At 41.7% G+C, this 15777-nt stretch overlaps 1 protein-coding gene across 1 annotated transcript in view; it reads left to right on the forward strand.

Annotated features, from left to right (window-relative positions):
* DZIP1 (DAZ interacting zinc finger protein 1) overlaps positions 1-15777 on the forward strand; it is a 327827-nt gene that overhangs the window by 160807 nt on the left and 151243 nt on the right. The window contains 1 exon segment of the mRNA XM_030201373.1: positions 7612-7660. Coding sequence (XP_030057233.1) covers positions 7612-7660 — 49 coding nt within the window.

Raw genomic sequence — 15777 nt, forward strand, 5'->3', positions numbered from 1 at the left:
TGCCTCATTGGCTGCTCACCCTGATGTAGTACGATTCCTCAAGGGAGTTACTCTTCTGCGTCCCCCTCTCAGCAATGTTTGTCCTCAGTGGAGTTTTCAAGTGGTTCTTACGCCTCTTCAGTCGGCCCCCTTTGAGCCCCTTAATTTGGCAACTATCAAAGATCTTACTTTAAAGGCAGTATTTCTAATTGCCATTTTGATGGCACGGAGAGTTTCAGAGCTTCAAGCTCTTTCTTGCAGGGATCCCTTTCTCCGCTTTTCTGACTCAGGATTTTCCATATGGACGGTTCAGGCCTTTTTCACTTAGATTGTATCTCCTTTTCAAGTCAATCATACTTTTTATTTTTCTTCTTTTTTCAGGGTGGTCTATTGTGCAGAATACGCTTCCCTGTTGTCACTGTTGTGCCCATGTTTCATGATCTCCTTCTCGCCACCTGGTGGCCAGACCTGGTGGCTGCAATGGACTGTCTGGTTACTGTCACCCGTTCCAGATTTCAGCCTAGTCTGGTCCGGATCTTCCAGGCTGCCAGACTTGCTTGTTTTGTTTGAACCTGCACAGCTCCCGTAGTTGCCTGGTGATTGCTGCAGATGAGCTTCAGCTGCTGTTGGGCTTATTAGCCATTTGGAGACACTTTGCTGTTGCCTTTGCATCGCCTAAGGCCCTGGTATGTTGGTGCTTATGGCACTTCTGCCTGGTTTAGTTTCTGGTTCAAGTTCCCTGCTTGATTCTAGTTTAGTCTTTGTGTAGTTTAGCTTGTACTGTCCTAGTCTTGTTTCTTGTTTGTATTTCTGTGTCTAGCTCTGGGTTCTCTGGGTTTCTTGTTTAGGTGCTGCCTGGCAGCTTTCAGTCCTATTTCTTATCTGTGTTTCTTGTTTAGTGGCTGCGCTGGCAGCTTTTAGTCCTACTCTGTTGTGTGTTGCCTGTTGGTATCCTGCCCCTGCCCTGTCCTGCAAAGCCCTGCCGGCCACCTGCACCCAGGGGCTCAACTCCTGGGGAAAAGCGGCTAAGCGCAGGTGAAGATTAGGGTTCCTGCTCTGCCTGTCCCAGCTTGTTTGCCTCTGCTGCAACTCCAGTCCGGGGTTCCAGTCCTGTTCTGCCCTGTCCCTGGTTTGAGGGTGGTTTTGCCTGCCGCTGCCGCTCCTTGGCAGTGGTCCAAGGGCTCACAAACCTAGTTCCAGCTTTGAAAACGTGACACCTGTGACTGTTGGATGTGAAGTGCTTCCTTTATTGCTATCTTACCTCTACTAGTGATTTCAGGTGGTCTGATCATCTTTTTGTCCTCTTTGCAGGACCCCCAAATGTTTTTCTGGCCTCCAAGGCGACGATGGCTTGATGGCATAAGGAGGCTATTTCTTCGCCTTACATTCTGAGGGGTAGATCTTCTCCTATGCTCGTTAAGGCTCATTCTACCAGGTCTTTGCTGACTTCTTTGGCAGAGTCTAAGGCAGTTTCGCTGACAGAGATCTGTCGGTTAGCAACATGGTCTTCTCACTCCTTTGTTGAGCATTACCGTTTGGATGTGTCTGCTCGAGTAGATGCTTCCGGGCCAAGGTTCTCGCTGCAGGGATATCACAGTCTCTCCCCTCTTAAATATTACTTTAGTACATTCCATTTGTTTGGACTGATCCTTACACGTAATGGAAGGAAAAGCTAGTTAATTATCTGATAATTTTCTTTCCTTTAGTCCCAATGGACCAGTCCAGAGCCTGCCCTTCTGTGGTGGTTTCGTTTTTTCCGGGTTCTGTGTAATTTTGAGTTTTGCCTCATTATTTCTAAGCAATGAGTTTTGCCGTTTTTCATAGTTCTTTTTCTATCTAGAAGCTGGAGATTTTCCCTGGAAATCACTTTCTTTCACTGATTTGTTATTGAATATTGTCTTGGTTGCTAAGTGCAGGAGCTTATGAGGCATAGTTCATTAGAGTTTTCTATCTCCACCTGCTGGCAGATGGTCACAACTCATTTGTCTGGACTGATTCTTTGGACTAAAGGAAAGAAAATTATCAGGTAATTAACTAATTTTTTCTTATCCCTGTAAGCTTCAGGATCAATCTTTATCTGAAACATTGTGACTTATTTTGATATGTTGTCCACCTGGGAAATGGAAGGCTTCTTTTTTAAACTAATTGATTTTTTAAAATTCCTAGGCAAACGGTTACCAATTACTACCTCAATTGTGGCATAAAAGCTAAACAATTTACCAAAGAGGACATATCTAAACAAAGTCTCTTATATCTAACTCTACCATGGTTAGAAGCAACTACAGGGATGTGAGCCAAGTTTGACGTATCATTCATAGAAGTACCCATCCGTCCCTATCCTAGCAGGTACAAAAAACAGAAAATCCACAACACGTGTTGGAAAACAGTTCAAGAGAAAAGTAAAAAATAAAACCCCTTAAAGACAAACAAAAGCTAAAAGTATAAGAATTATCAAAATTCAAATGTTTGCTTACAAATGTTTCCCACAAAGGGGCACACTAACCCCCAGATTCTATATAGCTCACGTAGAGATTGGCGCTGAAATCAGTGTGGATTCTATAACAGTGCGCACAATTTAAGAAGCTTAACAAGCTTGTGAGTGCTCATAACATTACTTAACAAGCAATAATGAGCACTAATTGGCACTGATTAGAACTTAGGCGCACAACTTTCTAAGCATATTCTGTAACGATGTGCGCTGAACTTCTAACGTGCACAGGCAAAAAGGGATGTGATTATGAACAGGGAAATGGGCGTTCCACCATTTAGACACCTAGTTATAGAATATGGCCCAGTGCGCCTAAATCTACATGCCATTACAATTACAAGGGTTAAATTCATTAATTATTGGTCAATCTAATTAACCACCACTTTATTATGACCTAATCATTTCTTATCTATATCCAACACAATATAATATTACAAACACATTGCATTTATTCAGCTATACCAATTCAAACAAACATAATCACTGATTAAATGCTTAACAAACAATCATCATGCCGAGATTTATGCCATGTTTTACTTGGTGTAAATGGATGCATGTAGGTTTAGGTGCTGAAATATCAACAGAGCGAATTCTATAATTGGCACATAGATTTAGGCGCCGATTATAGAATACGGTTAGTCAGCACTGATTTCAGCACCGAATTTGTAGGCGCGATATATAGAATCTCCCTCTATGGGGCATTCGACGTCTTCCCACACCCTTTGGGGGGTATGGTCACCGCTTGTTAAGAACTCATGACATAAGCTATACATCTTTTCATACAGAACAGTCCTTTGGTGTTGACTCGAGTATATGATGATTAATAAAACAAATCATGATTTGAAATAAGCAAAAAATTAGAGCCCCAGGTATTGTTTTTCATCTTATTTTCTACGCCCAATTTCTCATTAGCTGCAATGTCTTGGGCTTTTTGTATCCTTTTGTCATGTCTGTGGTCGTGACCCCTCTCAGGCTTACCTTATTTCTGGCGGTCAGCTTCTAAGCTGGCTTCTGTCTGGTCTTTCTGAGTTAGCTCTGTCTCTGTCTCTGTGTGCTGGCTGCTTCCAGCATGGCTCTGATTTCTCCACTACACTGCACCTGTGTGTGTTAAGCCTCTCTGTGCTTCAGTATGCTTTCTGCCTGTGTCTTGGTTTGTGCTCCCCTCGCCCTCTGGTGGCCAGAACCGGTGGCTGCCATAGATTGTCTTGCTGTCCCTACCCGTTCCAGGCTTCAGCTCAGTCCGGTCCGGATCTTCCAGGCTGCCAGACTTGTCTTTCTTGTTTGTGCCTGCACAGCACCCGTAGCTGCCTTGTGATTGCTGCAGCTGAGTCTCAGCTGCTGCTGGGCTTATTAGCCATTTGGAAACTTCTGTGTTTGCCTTTGCATCGCCTAAGGTCCCTGGTATGCTGGTGTGCGCTGTGCGCTTCTGCCTAGTCCAGTTTATTGTCTGAGATTCTTGCCTGTTTCTAGTATAGTATTTGTGTAGTTTATCTTGTCCTGTATTGCTTGTTCCCAGTTTTGTTTCTTGTTTGTATTTCTCTGTCTAGTTCTTGGTTGTCTGTGTTTCTTGTTTAGTGGCTTCCTGGCAGCTTTCAGTCTTGTCTCTTGTCTGTCAGTATTTGTTCCCTGTTTCAGTGGCTGCCCTGTAGCTTTCAGTCTTGTCTCTTGTCTGTCAGTATTTGTTCCCTGTTTCAGTGGCTGCCCTGCAGCTTTCAGTCTTGTCTCTTGTCTGTCAGTATTTGTTCCCTGTTTTAGTGGCTGCTCTGCAGCTTTCAGTTCCTGACCCTTTTGCCTGTTCGCTTCCTGCCTAGTGGGTATCCAGTTCCTGCCCTGTCTGGTAAGTCCTACCGGCCACCTGCACCCAGGGGCTCAACTCCTGAGAAACGGTGGTCAAGTGCAGGTGAAGTCTAGCTGTCCCTGTCAGAGTCTGTCTTATCCCTGTGTGGGGTGGTTTTGCCTGCCGCTCTTCGGCAGTGGCCCAAGGGCTCACGATCCTAGTTCCTGCCTTGAAAACGTGACACCTTTCCAGTTGAAAGTGGCCTATAAAGTATGCCTCTAGTACCTGGTAGTTGCACTTCTAGCAGTCAGTAACAAACTTTGCAGTAGAACGGTAATTTTATAAGGGGGCACCTAGTTGATGCGTCATTTAACGTGTTTATATGAAACATGTTTATAAAGACAAATAGGCACCTACCTACTTGTCTAGATAAAATACTAGCGTAAGTGGCAGGTGTGGAAATTTACACCAGCTCTAGAGCTGGGATAAAAGCCTGTGCCAATACTTTGTCAAGTATGCAAGTTATTCACCCAAACTCCACTCTTGCGCACACCATTGGCAAAGTATGCACTACCTTTGCCCTCTAAAATGCTTAGATTTCTGCATATCAGCCCATTGAAATTTTTCCTTTAAGAAGCAGCCTGATGGCAGACATGGGACCAACTACATTTGTTATTTTAGAAATGGTCTTGTATACATCTGTTCAGAAAGTGTTTAGTATGAAATCGTTCACCACAGTATCACCAAAATAAAGGGGAAATATTAGAGTCCCATTTGTTCATCCTCTGTGATGTGATACTGACTCATTAGAATTGTTAACTGAGTGCATTAACTAGAGTTAATATAGAGCATTCAAAGGAGCTTTCCCGTACTGTAAGTGAAAGTGTCTTGATATCTTGATTCCATACAAGCTCTTCCTATCCCTTAAGATAACAGTGTGGTAGAAAAAAAATTTCCCTTGAGAAGCTGAAAAGGATCCCTGGACTAGCATTCTAGGAAGTGCGCAGGTCAGAGCTCCAAACACTTCTATATCAGGTGGGTTAAATGAGGGTGGTTTCAAGAGAAAAATGCTCAGGTAGAAGAGAGCTAGATCTAGAACCTGAAGCTAAAGAGACCACATTGTGATTTTGAGTATAGAGTAAGCAAATACCAGATGAGGAGCTACACAAAGGGCTCCTTTTACAAAGCCACTCCTACAATTCCGGTGCAGCAAATTGCAATGAAGCCCATAGGAAATGAATGAGCTTTGTCACATTTATTGTACCGGAATCACTAGTGTGGCTTTGTAAAAGGAGCCCTAAATTTAATAAGCTATGTTGAAACACCTAACTTGAAGGCAGGAAAGATTGGTTTAAAAGCTCCAGAGTGGACTTCAAGTAATCAGGCACTTGACTTTGAATTAAGCTGTCTGAAAGGGACAAAAATCCTATCAGGCATGTGATCATTGATACTTCCCAGCACCCTATTTGCTTCTAACCAACAATTCGGAATGTTACCACGGTTTATAGGTCTCCTGTTTTGTATTTTAAGTAAGCAAAAGAGAACAAGTGTTAAAGAGAGGATCATAAAAAGAGGTCAATGACTTATCAGAAGACGGTACCTAGGAGGAAGAAATCCACTGTTTACTTTATAAATTGATATTTTGTTTCCCTCTGAGGACAAACAGGCTACAGTGTCCTAACACGTGACATTGTCCAGTGGAGTCTGCACAGAAACAAAGCTTCCTTTAGCTTTAGAGCTCTTATGAGCTTGACTGCTCATGCATGCCACTTCCTGCACTGCATTATGCAGGACAACCACAGATCTAATTAGATCCATTATTCCTTCGATGGTTTTTCTTTTAGAATAAGGTGTTTCATGCCTGAATCATGGGATGATTTTCCAAGTGCTGTGGAGCAGAGATGGTGTCCATCTGTTAAATCCTGGTTATTGACTGTTCGTTCTGTTGTGTGTTTGTGTATCATGTGGCCCAGCCTTGAGCTCTGCCTAGTCTGCCTTGCCAAGGGCTCTGCCTAGTCTGCCTCACCTTGAACTCTACCTAGTCTGTCCGGACTTGAGCTCTTCTTAGTGTGCCTCGCCTAGAGCTCTGCCTAGTCTGCCTTGCCTAAAGTTCTGCCTAGTCTCTTCTTCTTTCTGCTATTGTATTTGGGTTCCCGTTCGGCCTTGCAGGCCACATGAGAGAGCTCTTGTGCATCAGTTCCAGGTCGGCCTTGCGGCCCGTTTGAGTGTTTTCTCTTCTGGCTTTACTTAGTTCTGTCCCTGTGTTTCCTGCCTAGTCCAGTCCTGGTTTGTGTCTTAGTGCAGTCTGTGTGCTCAGTGCACTTCCGGTCTGTTTCTGTCTGTGTGCTTATTGCACCTGTAGTCTGCTCCAGTCCTGCTAGTTCTGTCTAGTCCTGGTTTCTGTCTTTGTATAGCCTGTCTGCCCTGTGCACTTCTGGTCTGTTTCTGCCTGTGTGCTTCCTGCACCTCTAGTCTGCTCCAGTCCTGCTTGTTTAGTCCAGTCCTGGTTGGAGGGTTTAGCCTGCTGCTGCCGCTAGTCGACAGCAGCCCAAGAGCTCACGTTGTTCCTGAGTCTGTGACAGTCTGCTTAGAGCCTGGAACCGTGTCAGGGACGTGCTGTTAGATGATCTCATTTTGCTGCATGTTGATTTGGATACTTGTCTGCTGTGTCATATAGAAATAAAGAGATTCTGCATTCTCTTCAGGGAGAATTGTTCTGGCAACAGTTAACACAACCCATGCAGGAGGGGCAGTATTGGATTTGGTGCTTACAAATGGGGAGAGTTTCTGACACTATAGTGGGGGATCATCTGGTATCCAGTGATCACTAGATGTGGTTCAGTATTAGAATATCTTCTGGTTTTTATATGCTTTAGTATTCTTGTATTCAATGTGATCTACAAAATTACATACACAAAATTATAAAACAGCATACCAAACAAATTAAGAACACATCTCCCATCCCCCATGAGAACACAGGTAGAGGTGGTTTGGTCATTCAAAAATGAGTCCTGGACTTCATGTACAGTCAAGATCAGAACTTCGGTAGAGTTCCAAAGCTCTAAGGGTAGCTTTTCGAGGACTTCTATTCTGCTTTCCACAGAACATCTACAACAGATTAGTAACTTGATTTTCTTGTCCGTTTAAAATTAATAGGCCCTGTGTTTACCAGAATAAGGATCCCAATGTCAAGTTGGTTTGGAGGCTATTAACTTTTACAGAAAATGCCACACTGGCAATTTCCTAATTAGAAAGTTTTTTGACATTGCTGCTTTTCACTGTATCTAGATTTATAAGCAAGTGGAGTTGGTTCCAGTTGTATCTGTATTTTATCACAACATTATGCCTTGTTTTACTGGTTTTTCAGATGGTGGAACTTTCTATAAAACAATCAGAAAGTGTCAGACGGTTTCCTGGTAAGCAAAATTGAAGTGCCTTGTTTTATTTAGCATATAGGTTTATGCATAAGAGACTTGTTTTTGGTAAGTGCTGTAACCAGTTGTTACTTGTGAGCATGGGAAGCTCACCGGATTAATGGATTTTGCTCCCAGTTCTGCTTTATTGTGAACACTTTTCTTTGTCCAGTTCCTAAATGACCTGGATAATGATGGTGCAGTATTTTACTCTTTGGCTTCTAGCCCATCCATTCCAGAAATGGCTTCAGTCAGTCTTCAGCTGAAAAGTAGCATCTAAGTTCAAACTTTCAGATGCCATGGATTTGGATTTTGTAGATGCAATTCCCCAAAGATAAGCAGGATACCACAAGTGGGTGATAGAGCCTGAAACAGAGAAATGTAAACAGAACTTTAGATCTTTCTAGAGTGGTCTACTGAGCATGTGCAAGACTTTCCATGTTATCTTCAATTGTTGTGTGGAGCCCATCAGATATGATTTCATATCTCCAGGAATTTTCCTCCTGAGTAATGCTTTAAAATTTAAATTTCTTGCTCTTTCACCTCAGTTTTAACAGTTCCTTCTCTTAGTGATCCCTTAGGACTTAAGTTTCCTTAACTTTTCTTTTTTGTGTTATGTTTATTGGATTTCCAAATTACACCAAGAATTAAACTTGTACAGAAAAACAGAAAAAAAATTAATCTAATAAAAAAAATATATCCCCCTAGCTCTTACATATTCTGAGACAGGGATAAGAAATATTAATTCAAACGTAATTACATCAAATTTGTTCTGCACTGGTCCACAATGAGGAGGATCCAGTACCAAAAAGAAGAATAGTCAAAAAGTTAAGGCAAAATTTGAATCTTACATGCATGTGAGACAGGATTTTTTTTCTTTTTTCTCTTCATTAACTACCACCCCCTCTATCAGAAACCAAAGAAAAGTTCTCTTGGTCACTAGAAAAATGGATAGGTTTACTGGATCCCAAATAATATATTTGGTTGAGTGATAATGAATTATGCATTTGCATGGAAATTAAAAAAAAAAAAAGAAGAAGACGCTCCCAGTTTGAAGCATACCTGGGCGAAGCGCAAAACTGCTTCTTCCTCCTTTGTGTTTCATGGGAGACATCAGGAGAAATCACAATCTTTGCTCCAAAAATACTTTCTCCTTAGACTTAAAAAAATATATCTCGGAACCAAATCATCAGAACAAGTAGTAAAGGCTACAACCAAAGTTCTATGTGGAGCCTCATGAGCTCCAGTGGATATTCTAGAAATTTCTAAAGAGTCCAATGTTAATTCTCCTACTTTATCTCCAATCAACAATCTTTTAGAAGCAGGTAGATAATAAATCCTGCTAATAATAAATATAGGTTCAGGTGAATGTTTTAACAAATCCATACAAAATTTCTTAAACCTATCTCTAGGTGGACATACTTCTCAAAAGGAAAATTTAGCAGCCTTTAAGTTTACACTTCTAATTGAGTTCTCTGTTGATCCCATTTTAAACTTGATGGTTGATAAATCTGTTATATTACAATAGCGAGGTATTAAGTCATTTACCACAGGCAGTAATGTTTTAGCTAAGTCTGATATAGACAGCCATATAGATTCCAGTGTCACCTCTCTAGGTTTACTAATCAATGTAGAAGGTAACGTTAGACTTCTCCCCTGAAATTGATAGTTCCCTAGAAGTCACTGTTTCAGCTCCCACAGGGAACTTTTATCTCCAGTTCTTCAGTAATGTGTGGTACTAACACCCCTGCTCCTGAACATGTCCCTTCGATGCTGTCTGGAGAAGTCGCAGAATTCTCCTTTCTTCCAACCTGTCCTGGTGACTAGTATTCCCTTGCTGGGCAGCTGGCCCCAACATGAGAAAAGGGGAGCTGGTTGTGCACGGCTGTAGAGAACATACCTCCGGGCTTAGGGTGACTTCTGAGCCAAGAGGGGTTTCCTTAACACTTTGCTTAGCTCCATCCTGCAACAACATTGGTGTATTGAGCAGCATTGTTAAAAACTTTTACCATTAGATATCCAGGTACTTCAAAAAGGACAGATAGTACAGCAGATGGATATCTTTCCCCGATGTACCTTATCATCCTGGAGCACTTAGTTACATATAGCAATAGAACATAAAGATAAGTGTTCATAGCAACGAAAGAAGAACTGGGAGCAAAATCCATAAATTTAGTGAGCTCAATTATTGGTGCTGTTTTATTTAACCTTTACTTGTCATTTGGATTTCATGTACATGTATGATTCTAGTCTCGCACAATAATTGTGTAGTACCTTGTGTCTGGGATAACAAAATCAGCTGCAGTCAAAGTAAAACAAAGTTTTCGTAGCCCTATAAGTTCAAAGAACCACTAATGTCTTCAAAAGCATGATGTCCAATTATGTGGTGTTATAGAAATATAGGCTGATGAGGATTGTAGAGTTATTATCAAAATCTTGGAACGGGGGGACCTATGGGCATTGAATATCTGGGGTTAGCTCAGCCTGCGGCTGGAAGTGGCTTACTGCTGCTGGCTGAATGTTGATCCCATTGTTTTTGAGATGTTTTTGAGAGCTTCTGTCTGGGTTTAGATGGCTCAAAAAAGGAGAACCAATGAGCAAGGTGAGGAGTATCATGCAAAATCCAAAACTTTCTCTGAAATAACTTTATGTACTGTGTTGTTTCTAATAAACTCTCAGGCTGTTATTAGAAACTGGGGGTTTTCTGAAGTCTAGGGTGGGGGCTATTCATGGAGGCACCATTTCTTTCCTCAACCCCCTCCTCCATGCAATAACCTCCATTTCTTTCACTGTGCCCCCCACAGTAACTGACATTACTCTCCTCTCCTCTACTCTCCAACCTCCCCCTCCCCTCCGCTCCCTACAATGACCGGATCTCGCTTCTTACCTCTCCTCACGGTTGTGTTGCTGGGCCAGTGTGGAGCCTTGAGCAAATTTTTTCGGTTTTTTTTTTTTTTAATTTACTACTTAGTAGCTTCATTGCCTGCTCCCTAGTCCTAGTACTTTTGGAAAGAGTAAACAAGCAATTCATGTCTACCCTTTCTACTCCTCTCAGTATTTTGTAGACCTCTATCATATCTCTCCTCAGCTGTCTCTTCTCCAACTGAAGAGCCCTAGCCACTTTAGGTTTTCCTCATAGGGAAGTCGTCCCTTCCCCTTTATCATTTTCGTCGACCTTCTCTGTACCTTTTCTAATTCCGCTGTATCTTTTTTGACGTGCGGTGACCAGATTTCAAGGTTGCATCATGGAGCAATATAGAGGCATTATAACATTTCTTTCCTAATAATATCTAGGATTCTATTTGCTTTCTTAGCCGCAGCTGCACACTGAGAAGAGGGTTTTAATGTATCATTAACGATGACACCTAGATCCTTTTCTTGGTCCTTGACTCCTAATGTGGAACCTTGCATCATGTAGCTATAGTTTGTGTTCCTCTTTACCAAATACAATCACTTTGCACTTGCTCACGTTAAATATCATTCTCTATTTGGATGTCTAGTCTCTCAGTCTTGTAAGGTCCTCTTGCAATTTTTCACAATCCTCTTGCAATTTAAAAACTTTGAATAACTTTTGTGTCATCAGCAAATTTAATTACTAGTTATTTCCATCTCTAGAACATTTATAAATATGTTAAAAAGCAGCGGTCCCAGCCCAGACCCCACTATCTATCCTTCTCCATCGAGAATACCATTTAACCCTACTCTCTGTTTTCTATCTTTTATTTTATTGAACATAGACACAGAGGAACAAGGAATAACCATTGTCAAAACGTTAAGAAGTCACATCTTCAAATTTGCAATGTCCATATGCCAAACAAGAAACCATCACAAATAAATAGTTTTCTAATTATTCCTTTATACAAAGGGTGTTATCAGATTTTTGTGTTATGAACCCTGCCTAGCAGCAAGGTGAGATTTTTTTTTCTATCTTTTAACCAGTTTTTCATCAACAATAGGACATTACCTCCTATCCTATGACTTTGCAATTTCCTCAGGAGTCTTTCATGAGGTACTTTGTCAAATACCTTTTGAAAATCAAATACACAATATCGACTGACTCACCTTTATCCAGATGTTTATTCATCCCTTCAAAGAAATGTAGTAAATTAGTGAGGCAAGATTTCTCTTAACTAAATCCTGTTGGCTTTGAGGCTCATTTTCAAAGCACTTAGCCTCCCAAAGTTCCATAGAAACCTATGGAACTTAGCCTCCCAAAGTGCTTTGAAAATATGCCTCTTTGTCTCATTAATACATGGTTATGTATATGCTCTGTAATTTTGTTCTTTATAATAGTCTCTACCATTTTGCCTGGCACCAATGTTAGGCTTACCAGCCTATAATTTCCCGGATCACCTCTAGAACCATTTAAAAAAACTGGTGTTACATTTGCCACCCACCAATCTTCCGTTACCATACTTTTAAAGTTAAATTACATATTACTAGCAATAGCTCTGCAAGTTCATTTTTCAGTTCTATCAATATTCTTGGAAGTATACCGTCCAATCCAGGCGATTTGCTACTCCTCAGTTTGCCAGATTACTCTGTTATATCTTCCAGGTTTACAGAGATTTGTTTGTTTCCCTGACTCATCAGCATTGAATACCATTTCTGGCACTGGTATCTTTCCGTAAGGGATAAAACAGGGATAGGCAATCCACCTGGGTGGATGAACAACAAAATCTCAAGGACACACAAATAGAAAAAAAGTGGGACATGGACCACTAACTCCAGGGACTGGGACAACTGAGTCAAACAAAGAAACTTTATTACGGACTCGAGACCGATCTGTGTTTCGGCCACAGGCCTGCCTCAGGAGTCTAAAAACATATAAAATAGTATCCTACTATATAAATGAACAGTGACCGACGTTCCGCACATGCGCAGAACAGCACAGCTGTTCTGCACATGCATCTCTTCACAGGTCTCTCCACTACACCGCTGCTACCACCCCTCCAACCCCACGAGGTCAATGCCACAAGCTCTGACTGACATGCCTCGAAATGTGGTTGCAGTGAAATCTGGATTGGCCCCCCTTGAGCCACCCAGTGATTCTCCTCGCTCCTCTGCCCCCCTCCAGCCACCCAGCGATTCTCCTCGCTCCCCTGATTACCTCCGTCGAAGCGGCCACGTCATTGAAAGTCCTGCCCGTCTCTAGCCTTCCCTTCGAGTTCGTTCCCTCAGAGTTTCGCCTTCTGACGTAATTTCCTCTTTCTGTGAGGGCGGGACTCTGAGGGAACGAACTCAAAGGGAAGGCTACAGATGGGCAGGGCTTTCAATAATGCGGCCGCTTCGATGGAGGTAATCAGGGGAGCGAGGAGAATCGCTGGGTGGCTGGAGGGGGGGCAGGGGAACGAGGAGAATCACTGGGTGGCTGGAGGGGGGCAGGGGAGTGAGGAGAATCGATGGGTGGCTGGAGGGGGGCAGGGGAGAGAGGAGAATCGCTGGGTATGGGTGGCTGGAGGGGGGCAGGGGAGTGAGGAGAATCACTGGGTGGCTGGAGGGGAGGGGGCAGGGGAGTGAGGAGAATTGCATGGGCGGCGCAGGCAAATGAAGGCAGTGGTGGGAGGTAAACGGGGTAAGCATGGCTACGCCACACAAACACACACATACACTCTCTCTCTCTTTAAGACAGACGCACACACACACTTTCTCTCACACACACTCACTTTCTCTGTCACACACACACACAAAATATTACAACAATAAGGGACATGGGAAATCATATAAGTGTACTATAGACGTCAACTCACATTACGTTCATCAACTTTTAAATTACATTTCAGAAATAAAAAATCTTGCCCATTTTAATGGGCTTAACGGCTTGTATGAACATAAAATAATAAAAAGTGTCAAACACGTACAATGTAATGTAAAAGAACGATACATTTGCAAGAATGTTGCAATACAACAAAACTAATAAACTATTATAAAATAACCAAATAGATAAAGCATAATAAACATATCTTGTAACATGTCTAATGATAAAAAATTAAAAACTAAAATGATATAGCTGGAAGGAAGCTGTAGCATTCCTGAATCTAACAAAGGATATGATTTTCATAACTAGAAATGCATAGGTGTTCAAAACAGCACATAGAGAAATATATATAAAAATACATTAAAAATCTATTGAAATATAGGAGACAAAGAACTCCCTTAAGAACATCACAGGTAGACCAGAAAACAGGGTATCACATAACAAGTGAAATGGAAAATGGAATGTCGCTAAATAGAACTTCTTTATCAAAACGGGCGTTCATATATCATGCTATTAAAAAACAACTATCTATTAGTGGCTTGACAAACCTTAGTAGTATTGGTTTGGGTGTGGAGCCACTATGTGAAGGGGGTCTGGAAGAAAAGGAGACACAATGGCAATAAAGGAGAACGATGGTAATAGTACCTTGCTAAAGTATATCGTTGGAAAAAAATATAATAATAAATCAATATCTGATCTTTAAAAAGACCTTTTGAACAACAATGGCTATAGCGTATGGCATGTCTTAATGTGTGGAGCACAAGTCAAAGACATGCATTATTCCATTGGAGTTAACAGCGCTAAAAAAAAGAAAAGAAAAAAAGAAGAAAAAATGAGATCATAAATATACTAATGACATGGAAGCACAACGTCATAATGCTGTGAATATCAAATAACAGGGGGGCTGGACCATCTAGGCGCGCCGACCCAAAGCAAAACAAAAGTCACGGAAAAGCAAACTAGCCGCAGTGACGTGGTAACAAAGTAAAGAAACCAGCCAAAAGCTTAATATTGGTAATGTCAAGGATAAACATATGGTGGTAGAAAAAACGGGAGTAAAAGGGTGAATCCCTAAAATAATAAGATGCCAAATTCAAAACAACGATTTAAAACATGGCAGCGAAGGGGAGCCTGGTAGGGAATAGTGGTTCTAAAACAAGGGGGTGTTAAAAGAAAAGAAACAAAGTAGGAGCGATTCTGGAGACCTGTATACATCACCCTTTTGTACTCCTGTTTGTATACCCAATCAACCACAATGGAAGAGAAGTAGGGAACCATGCTCACCACTGGATGACATGTGTCCATCTCCAATAGACTGCATACACCACAACACTGGAGTTTGTTTAGAAGAACTGTGGAAGAAAGATGTCAAGATCAAGAATTCCCACTCTCACTCGTTTTCCAGAGGTGGATACCATCCACCCAGAGAGAGGGATTATCTACCCAGAGAGGGATTCCCCCAGAGAGGAAGGGGCAGCAGCAGAGGCACATACAGGGGACTGCATGCCCCCATTACAGCAAAGAGAGGTACAATTACAACAACCAATGGAGATGACCATTCCAATTTTCAATTTGTCAAATTCAACTCTTACAGAACCAGAAATAAATATCTTACGTAAAGGTCTGTTGTTTGTACCAACAGTAAAGTATAATGCTTTCCAAACCAGTATTGACTTGTTCAAATTTAACTGGAAACTACAAATCATCCATTCTTTCTCGAATACTCCATCACTTATACAGATACTTCAGTAGTTAAGAAACCATCGACTTGGGTCCTTCCACTCATGCGTGGAGAGGGACGTAACTCACCTAGGGAAAAAGAAATGCCTGCGATACTACAACACTACAAGGATTGAACAAGTGAAACATCCAGTCATTCCCACCATATATGTGTTACCAAAAATACATAAGACTTTGGACAATCCACCCAGCAGACCAATTGTTTCTGGAAATGGTTCCATTCTGGAACCCCTTTCTATTTTTGTTGATTTTTTTTTCCTTACACCCTTCTTCCCACTGATCCCATCATTTCTACGTGACAAGACTGATATGATAAACATGTTACAAGATTATGATGGCCAGCTGCTTGATACATTTATGGTCGTGCTTGATATAGAGTCTCTCAGTTTGAAGCTCTGAGTCTTATATAAAGCACTCTAAGGAAAAGAACTACCCACAGGAGAATTCCAAATCATCTCATACTGACCTGCGCAACCCTAGCACTTACAAAGAATTATTTCCTGTTCCAAAACACATTTTATTAGCAGATTCAAGGCACGGCCATGGGGTCAGTCATGGCCCCCGATGTTGCCATTCTTTATGTTGGGAATTTTGAACAGGAACATTTGGAATCCAGTGTCTT

The sequence above is a fragment of the Microcaecilia unicolor genome, chromosome 4 (genome assembly GCF_901765095.1).
Source record: "Microcaecilia unicolor chromosome 4, aMicUni1.1, whole genome shotgun sequence".
In the NCBI taxonomy this organism is placed as follows: Eukaryota; Metazoa; Chordata; class Amphibia; order Gymnophiona; family Siphonopidae; genus Microcaecilia; species Microcaecilia unicolor.